At 34.0% G+C, this 10,288-nt stretch overlaps 1 protein-coding gene across 1 annotated transcript; it reads left to right on the top strand.

The window, feature by feature from the left end:
- Positions 1–1,286: 1,286 nt before the first annotated feature.
- On the top strand, positions 1,287–3,906 carry LOC124889667. The gene is made up of 3 exons (XM_047401644.1): positions 1,287–1,580; positions 1,701–2,827; positions 3,594–3,906. The coding sequence occupies exons 1-3, from the start codon at positions 1,287–1,289 to the stop codon at positions 3,904–3,906; spliced, it is 1,734 nt and encodes a 577-aa protein (XP_047257600.1).
- The last annotated feature ends 6,382 nt before the right edge of the window (positions 3,907–10,288 follow it).

The following is a 10,288-nucleotide window of genomic DNA, read 5'->3' as shown; positions in this document are numbered from 1 at the left end:
CCAATATGAATTCCCAGTGTCTAGTATATAATTTTTATAATTCATGAAAATTATTTTATGGGTTATTATTTCACTATTGTAGGTGGGTTATTAAGTAACCCTATTATGATTTGTTAATGAAGTAGATTGATTATCATCTTACTGATGCTAATCTAAGATGTTATGCAGGAGTAGAAAGTCTGTGATGTTACTCTTTAATGCAATTTTTTTTTCTGGAAGCTTTGTGATATTTTCCCAATCTCTTTGATTGTATGCGGTAATTGGGTAACTTGCTTGATCTATCTTGTCTATCATCATCTTTATTGTCCATCCTGATTAGCTTGTAAAACTAGAGTTTACATAACTACTAATTGAATAAGGCAACTTGCAATGAAATAGAGGGAACTGAACTATGTAGACTCGAAACCTTTTGGTTTAGTAGTAGCAACTCTTTGCTGAATCCACATATTTCTAGCTCTAATTTGGTTTCACATAATGCTAAGACCTGTATAACATAGTAATTGGGGTCTCACTTTTCCTTTAGAATCCTTCTTGGCATTATTGTACTTTCAAACATGCATATAGTGTTCGTGATTTGTCTTTCTTTTCTGTTCATTACTCTCACCAGTCAAGTATATGTTTTACCAACCCATTTTCCCCTATTATCTAGCAATAATACTTGCTTTGCCCAACTCTCTTCTATCTTTGATTGTCCAAGTAGAAGAAAATTGCATAAATCAGTGCCTAGAAGAATGCAGTAAAGTATATCTTCATGGTAGTAAAATTGCTTCAACTCGTGTATGGTAGTTACTTTAGGGTCTTGTGATTTGTGTAAGAAAGGCTTATATGTGCAAAATAGTATTAATTAACATGGTTTAAATGATTTGTCTGATAATTGTTAGTAATGGTAAGATACTTTATCTAAGTCTGTAATACTTCCAGGTAGTGCCGGGTTGTATCTAAATATAGTAGCCTTCGGTCCTTATTTATTTATTGTGGACCCTTGTAGTTTCAGATAAGTTTTTTGCTTACTGTTTGTGATTTGAATATTTGATTTAGTATTCTTGTACGTAATCTATAGCTTCTTTGATGAGTGGTGAGAAGAAACTTTTTTTCTTTTGATTTGTATGCTTCTAAAACTTGTGCAAATCATTAGTTTGCGATATTTGTTTTTGTGTTATTTTAACTGACCTAAAGTCCCACTTATGCAAATTCTTGATTTGTTCTAAAGTTCTCTTTCTTAATTTAGAGTTTAATAATTTTAATTATGTGATTTTGTATAGATGGATCATAGTTGGATGTACAATATGACTAATGTTGGTTGTATGTGGTTGATGCCTGAATTTATATCTGGTGTCGACGGTTTTGTGGACTATGCAATGACACTGGAACCTTTTCAACTTAATGGCTTGGTTAAATGTCCTTTTAGTAAATGTAAATGTTGGAATTATGAAAAACCTGATATTGTTAAGCTTCATCTCTATCGAAATAGGTTTAAAAAAGATTATACACTATGGGCTAGTCATGGAGAAGTTGATAATAGTTTTTTCATATCTCAATACTATGTTGCTGGTGGAAATTGTGGGGTGGTGGAACTTGATGTCAAAAATTATAAAATTCATGACATGATTCGAAATGCGTATGGGATGCATTAAGATTTTAAATCTAGTGATTGTGTTGAAGAAGATCTCGATGATGAATCGAAACCTTTCTTTGAACAGTTGGAAGCTTCTAGTCGGCCTCTATATAAGGGGAGTCCACACTCTCAATTGTCTATTACTGTTAGATTATTAAGTATCAAGTTAGATTTGAATATTCCTCAAGGGGCAATGGATGCTGTGATTGACCTTATGCATGAATTAGTTGACCTGAATCTAGAGATACCTTGTAATTTCTACAAGGCAAAGATGTTGGTGTCAAAGTTAGGATTGCTGTCGATAAGAATCGATTGTTGTAAAAACGGCTGCATGTTATACTACATGGATGACATTGAACTAGAATCTTGTAAGTATTGTCAAAGAGCTCATTTTAAAAAAGCTCCTAGTGGGAAGAAAGTTGTTGTGAAGGTGATGCATTACTTACCTCTTATACTAAGGCTAAAGAGGTTATATGTATCAAATAGGTTAGCTCCTCACATGAGACGGCATCATAAAAATAGAAGACCACCTAGAGTTATGTGTTATCTATCTGATAGAGAGGCCTGGAAGCATTTTGATAGAAAATATCCAGAGTTTATAGCCGAACCAAGGAACATTAGGTTGGGTTTATGTTCAGATGGATTCACTCCATACTCTGTTTCTGTTGCACCATATTCTTGTTGGCCTGTATATTTGACACCATATAATCTTCCACCTGAGATGTGCATGACCAGTCGTTATATATTTCTTAATTATATTATTCCTGGCCTGCGTAACCTAAAAATCTTAATTGATGTATACTTGCGACCTTTGATTGAAGAGTTGAATCAATTGTGGATTGAGGGGGTTGAAATATTTGATGTGTCGCTTAAGAAAAATTTTAATTTACAGGCTGTCTTAATGTGGACTATTAGTGATTTTCCTACTTACGAAATGTTGTCTGGGTGGATGACAGCTGGCAAGTTAGAATGTCCTTACTGTATGGAAAATACTAAATCATTCACTTTGAAACATGGCCAAAAAACTTGTTGGTTTGATTGTCACTGTCAGTTTTTGCCCATGGACCATGAGTTTAGGAATATGAAAAATGCATTTAGAAAGAATAAAATTGATCGAGACTATCCACCTCCAATCTATATGGGGGAACATGTTTGGGAGAGGGTTCGACACTATCCAAAGGTTACAGAAGAACAACCGTACAAATTTGATGGGTATGGTGTTACACATAATTGGACAAAATAGAGTATATTTTGGGAATTATCATATTGGAAGGATCATCTTCTTCGACATAATCTTGATCCTATGCATATTAAAAAAAATTACTTTGATAATTTATTCAACATAGTAATGGATGTCAATGGCAAGACAAAAGACAATGTTAAAGCTAGAATGGAATTACCAGAATATTGTTGGCGAAAAGAGTTATGGCTGCAGGAGAAATCAAATTAAAAAGACTTCAAGCCTCAGGATAGCTATTTATTTACAATGGGCCAAAAACGTAAGACATGTGAATGGGTTGAGCAACCGAAAATGACTGTTGGTCATGCTTCAAATTTAGGAAAGCGTGTTGATATGGAGCACGGAAAGTTATTTCATATGGAGAGTCATGATTGTTAAGTTTTCATGGAAACATTACTCCCCATAGCATTTAGTGGCTTGCCTGAAAGAATCTGGAAACCCATGACTGAAATTAGTTTATTTTTCAAAGACTTGTGTTCTAGCACATTGATGGAAGAGAACCTGATTCGGATGGAATGAAATATTCCTACAATTACGAATAAGCTAGAAAAGATTTTTCCACCTGGATTTTGGGATATGATGGAACATCTTCCTATGCATCTTGTGCATGAAGCTCGTCTTGGAGGTTTGGTTCAAGCTTGATGGATGTATCCATTTGAGAGGTAACTATTGTAAATCTTAATATATTCCTCTCCAATAATGTTTTTTTAAAAATTATCATAATATAATATTATATAGGACTATTGGAAATAATAAATGGAGTATCAAGCAACAACATAGAATTGAAGGCTCAATGTACGAAGCCTATATTGCTAGGGAAATGGCCAATTTTTGTTCGTATTACTTTGCAAGTGATGTTCAATGTTCAAGAAGTAGGCCCAATCATCATGACGATGGTGGTGTGGTTGCTAGAGAGCCGTTATCAATCTTTAATCAACCTGGCGAAGGTTCAAAAAATCGTACACGGAGGCATCTTAGTTCAATGGAGTTTAAGTCTGCATCAATACATGTCTTGTTGAATTGCCCTCAAGTTAAACCATTTCTTGAGTAAGTTGTTATTATTTTGCATTACATATTAAATTACAAGACAAAACGACTGACTTAATTTCCATCTTCTTTGACAGCTACTTTGTGTACTTGTATGGCAATGATAAAGTATTTGACTATTTTTCAACATGGTTTAAAGAATACATGAGTTTTGCATTTTTTCATAATGCTATAATTATTAGAAAGTCCACATTTGATTAATGCTAATTTTCTACTCTCGAATATTTTTAGGTTTATGATACAAGAAATGGTCAGTTTGACCAATTTTTGAAGGATTTATCTTGGGGACCCATTAAGGTCTATTCTATGAAAAAGTATGCAGTGAATTGCTTTAAATTCAATACCGAAGAATGGTCCAAACATAAAAAAACTAATAATATCTTGATACGAGAAAGACAATGGAAGCACAAAACACACCCCAAATAGTCCACAAATCACAAGATTCGAGGACCTATTGGAGACCAACTCTCGGATTCAACATATACAACAAGAATACGAGATACAATAGTGTATTTGAACACCAAAATATCTAAAAATGTGATGAACAAGATGAACAACAATAACAAAAGTTTCAAATTCAACGAAGGGCCCAAAATAGTCCACTACACAACACATACACGATTTGCAAGAAAGTAAAGGATAGATAGTGAAACCAAGATTATTACAAGATTAAGAACCAAGTATATTTCAACATTAACCCCTATTGAATGTAATAATCAAAACCACACTCTTACGGTGACTGCCAAGGAAATCAACTCACCTTAAGATCCACTGTTTCCAAGCAAAGAACAATATTAGCTTTTTCTATGCCCTAAACTAAGACTACGCTAAGGTGTTCTACTATCAAGAGAGAGGATATTTTTATATTTCATATATTTATCTTTCATAAACTAAAAGAGAAGACTTAAAATCACCTATTTATAGTGTATTACTCAAGAAGACAAAAAGACCACTTTTCCTTTAATGAGAGGAGCAGCCATGGTGCGTAAATACACCATGTGTAATGTCCAAAATACCCTTATTACATCCAAGCAACCTTCCACACATGGGATTTCTTTAAATCATGCTCAAAATGGGCCTTCCTTGCATATCCTTGTGCTCTTGGGGTGACAAAGTATTGAGCCTTTAGGTGTTGGCCTCCAAAGAAGCCATCAAAAGCTAAAGTGTCCATTTGACTTGTATCATCTTTCACTCCTTGCAAAATAAAAGAAAGGACAAACAAGCACAACTTCCTCATGGCATGAGGGTTAGAGTTAGCACAATAATAAATATCATCATGCCAAGGAGGGACATACTTGAAATGTAATCACGAATTCGTTGTGTTAGTCATGAAAAACTTAGAAAAAACATCACAAAGGGCATGGTTATGACAAGTATCAAGAGATAAAGAAACTACAAAGGACTCAATGGTATCCCAAAGTTCAAAAGGTAATGCTTTCAATAACTTAGGAACTATAAAACATAATTGTTTCATTACCTCTTCAAGTGACCTTATTGAAAGTGATGCCACAACACACATAGCATAGTCATTAGAACAAGTAGGCCAACCAACAAGTTTCTTACCCCTACAGATTATAAATCTAAAACTAGCATGGAGGTCATCATAGGCAAAGAGGTAGTATAGGAAAGAACCAAGTTCAAAGGTATACACGGGTGGAGACAAGGCATTTAAGAACATACCCATTATTTTCTCAAAACAAATAGGCAACTTGGTATCCTCAAGTCGGTATTCATGCAATGTAAGCACAAGTGTGTCAAGCAAGGATGCACATTTAGAAACATTACCCCAAGGAGTTAATGACACCTTTGCCCTCGGGTTTTTAAGAAGGACTACACATTTCTTACCTTAAGAGTACTCTCATCTTTCAAAAAGAGATTTCTATCCTTAGGAGGAATGTTGTCATACCATAATGGGTTACCATATCGGCTATAGCTTCCAAGGAAAGCTATAGCATCATTTTCACCACTACGTTCATTAGGAGTGCTTATATCATCTTCAAACAAGACATTTTACCTAAAGAGAGCATGATCTATCTCGCGGGTATATTTGGAACAAGTGAGTTTACTCTATAAAAGTTCATTATCAAGTTTTAAAGATGCATTAAGCACATGATTATTCCTATGACATAAACAAATATTAGAATCAAAGGGTAAGCTCACAGGTTCACTCCTATTCCTTTGATCAATATTTTTAACATCATCATACACTTAAGGTTCATTAATCATATCATATACACCCTCAAGTGGTGGGAAATTTTAATATCATAAGATAATGTATTTGTATTCAACACAATGGTTTCAATACTAGGTGGACATAAATCGATCTTGCAAAAAGAGTCAATTCAGTCATTAATAGGATCAACTAGTGTATCCACACTCAAAATATGTACAACATCATCAAGTGGAAAAGAAACAATAGACTCACATATAGGCAAGCTACAACTCACACTCAATGGGCTACTAGCCATACAATTATCATTCACATGCACAAAAGTGTAAGAGTTAGCTATTTTTCCTTGAAGTCCTTGAGTAGATTCTTCTTTGTCACGGTATGAAGGCCCTCTACAAGGTTGGGCAGAAACTTCCCTTCAGCATTGTTCGCGTTCGCTTGCCATGTTGGTACCTACATAAATGTCCTTAGAAATAAAAGGATAACCAATGTTAGCACAATTTGGTGGTAATCTTCTTACTTAACTCAACACAACCTTTCCTTTTTCCACTCTAAGATTACCACCTTGAACTCCCTTACTCCTCTCAATCTTTTGTCTCTCATAATAATTTTGATTAGAGTAGGTAACTATTTTTCTTCGTGGCTTAGGAAGCAAGTAAGTCATGAGGTGATTCCCCCATTGGTCTCTTACAACATTAGGCTAATTCTGAATGTTAGGAAATTGATGTCATGCAAACCAATCGGCACCTAAGTATACATAACCATAGAAAAAGGAAAGAATATCGCACCACACCTCCTCATGGTATTCATATCGGGAGAAGATAACTTTTATCCTCTCGGTAACCTTAAACCCGTCCAAGAAGTATGGAACAAGTAAAGGCTAGCAAACTAACCCCAAGTAGTCAACCATGGATGGAACGATGTAGTTTTTATAGTTCCTATTATTTAATACAATAAGGCATCTCGGTACCCCACAAATGGTCACCTTTCCTGAGTGTACACTCCTTCTCAGATCAACATTGTAAAATATATGAGTACCCCTCAGTTTTGGAGATACATACCCACTTCTTCTCATTGAACAACCTCCACTATAGCTAGTATAACAATTCACACTATATCGACCTTGATAAGAAGTACTACAAGGTGGAGAATATGAATCTTCACACTTCTCACGTGTACTCTCATCATAGTTCTCATAAGCTTTGCGAACAAAAGGGTTATACCTAACACCAAATCTAGGTTTGGAGTGAGAGTTGTAAGACTCCTCACATACCCCAACATTATCATAATATCCATCACGAGGCCCTACAACATCTCCAAAGTTACCATAAGCACTAGGAACTTCATTCTCATCATTTTCTCCCTTAAACCAGTAACTTTCAAATCTGCCCATGTTTCGATCATGGCTATTTTCATAGCCTCCACAATCTTCCGCAGCTTCATAGATATAAAACCCCTCACTACAATCATAGTCTCCCATATTGTAGTCACAATAATCCCTGTCTATTGAAGAAATGTTCCCCTTATATCGACTTTCAAACCTACAAAATCAACAAACAAGATTAGTAGTAAAAGCTCCTCACCAATACTCGTATTCACTCACTTTTGTGATCTTCACAATTGGAGAAATGAATATTGAAAGTTCCTTATAATTCGATAGTCAATAAGATGTCAATTCTACTTGGCGGTCGAAATGGATTCTTGTTTGATCGACTCAAGGCATAACAAACAGAATTTACTTACGAACTTGAAACAAGAAGTTACTATGAGTTAAAAACAAGAAAAGCACAAAACAAATGCCAAACATAAATGAACGAATACAAAGACTAACTAACACTCTAGTAGATGAGTACTAGTTTGCCGATTAGTATTGGAACCAATGGAATTGAAACTAAGGAACAACAAAGGAAACTATGAAATCTGAAATTTGAGCCAAAATTTGATGTGTGAATAGTAACTTGATGACATGGCAGCCACGTATTGGTTGCAGTTTCTACAATTTTTATTTTTTAAAGTCCAAGTCTTGACCAATTTTAGTTTGGATTGCTGGAATTTGTTTTAAGGAGGGAAGAATAAGTCTTGGAGCCTTTTTTTCCCTTAGCTATTGGTGCAAGTATTTAGAACTAATAATCTGGATTTATATGCTTGATGGTTATATGTGGATTTCTAGCTTCCTACTGGAAGTTTGTTGTTCTTTTGGTTAATAGGTTTTGAATTGCTTTTTTAGGAGAACTTTCTGTTGGATAGTTTAACAGAGTTCGAATGTTATGTCATTAGAGTACATCTCTTTGAAAAATTAAGTGTAAAGTTCTTGGTAGAAAAAGTTTTTTTGATAAAGTGTAAAGTTAGGAGTTTTGGTAGTTTTTAGCAATGGGGGGTATGTTAAAATTTGAGGTTCTTGGTGTATGGAAACTTTAGAACATATACAAGTTGGGAGTTTTGGTAGTTGTTAGCATGGTATGTTAAAAATAAAAACATACAGAAAAACTAAGTACAAAGTTGGGAGTTTTGGTCGTTGTTAGCATGGGGGGTATGTTAAAATTTGAGGTTCTTAGTGCATGGAAACTTTAGATTTGATATTAAAAGAAAGGAAAATGAAGATAAAGAAGAAGAACAAGTATTGTAGTTGACTTCAACAAGTGAAAGTAAAAGTGATAAACAAGTTAATTTTGAGCTTTGAAGGAAAATTCTTCTAGGCTTACCTTTTCTTAGGATATTATGTGTCTTTTTTTTAAATGGGTTGCTGGTGTAATCATTCTGAACTAGTCCATTTCTCCCATTTGATCTGTATTTAAGAGAAATAATTTCTATTTATACCACAAGAACAAAAATTTCATTAGTAAGTTATCTGCAGTAACCTAGGATTGGTAATACCTGTATGCATAGACTGCATTTAAGTGAAAATTAAAATAAGAACCATTTCCATATACTTATGGAAAAAATAAAATATTAACAAAGAAGCACGTTTTCCATAAATATGGTTACCAAAAGATCATATAAAGATATTGCATAAGTAAAACAGATCCAGGTACTCTTATTCGGTAAACTTATGTTAATATCTTCCACTAGTCTGTCTGAATTTTTAGTTCTGTGACATTATGTGACTATGAATTCACCCCTACTACCTCCTTTAGTTTTTCCCATTAAATCCATATATCCTGACAGACACATGAGAGATAAACGTTTTTTTGACAAAGTACTCCAAAAGCATTTATTACACTTGCATGAGATAAATATGTGTTTGATTCACATACTGGACTTGGAATACACTTTTTCCCTATAAAACATTATGCACCAAGTAAAAACATCACATATGATACAAATATGCAAAATCACACAAACCTTTTTATGGTAGAAGATGATAAACTGACTACAAAATATAGTAAGTCAAATACCACATAGTTAATTATGAAGATAATCTTTGCCACTCATTACTTAGAGAACTACAGGTCTTTTTTTCTATGTGTTGCTTTACTTTACTTCTTTACTTTACATGGACTAAAAGGTTTATGTATATGGGGAATTTAGTTGTAGTCCTTGAATTCTTATTTTTCTTGGTATTTATTAAAAGAAAAAAGCTGCATTTGAGCCCAAGGTTTTTCGGAAATAGACTCTTTATCTCCACGAGGTAGTGTTAAGGTCTGCCATCTGTGTACACTTTATCTTCCCTAGACACCACTTATGGGATTTCATTGTTTTTGGTGGTTCTTATTAAAAAAGATATTTTGGTTTTCTTGGTAATTATGAAAAGGGTAGTTGTTGAAGCAACAAACTAACAAACTAATAACTAGGTTGCTCAGACTTATTAGTTTGTAAGTAGCCACTTTTTTGTTGGTTTTCCTCCATTCTGTTAAAACAACAGAAATGATTAGAGATTAATGACATAGTTAGGGAGTTTTCTAGTCAGTTTATGCCTTTTGAGCTGGTACAAATACTTTTTTATTGAAAAATGAAATATAAGATGACTACCGTAATCATTATTAATAGAAATTAAAATTAAATTAATTTTGTTTGTCGGAAAAGGAACTTGGGAGGCCAATAACTCAGGTTGTGGTATTCAAGGCTACACATACAAAGAAGAAAAGAACTCCTGAAGATCCTGATGTGTGGGTTGAGCCATGAGCTCAGCTGACCTATGTAAGCTTCTATTTCTAGTAGTTATTACTTTATTTTCTAAATTTGTATTCTAATATTATTATCATTAAATTTAGAATCG

This window comes from Capsicum annuum, chromosome 12 (genome assembly GCF_002878395.1).
Source record: "Capsicum annuum cultivar UCD-10X-F1 chromosome 12, UCD10Xv1.1, whole genome shotgun sequence".
Lineage (NCBI taxonomy): Eukaryota > Viridiplantae > Streptophyta > Magnoliopsida > Solanales > Solanaceae > Capsicum > Capsicum annuum.
Note: the sequence above shows the minus strand (reverse complement) of the source record. Positions and strands in the feature narration are given on the sequence as shown.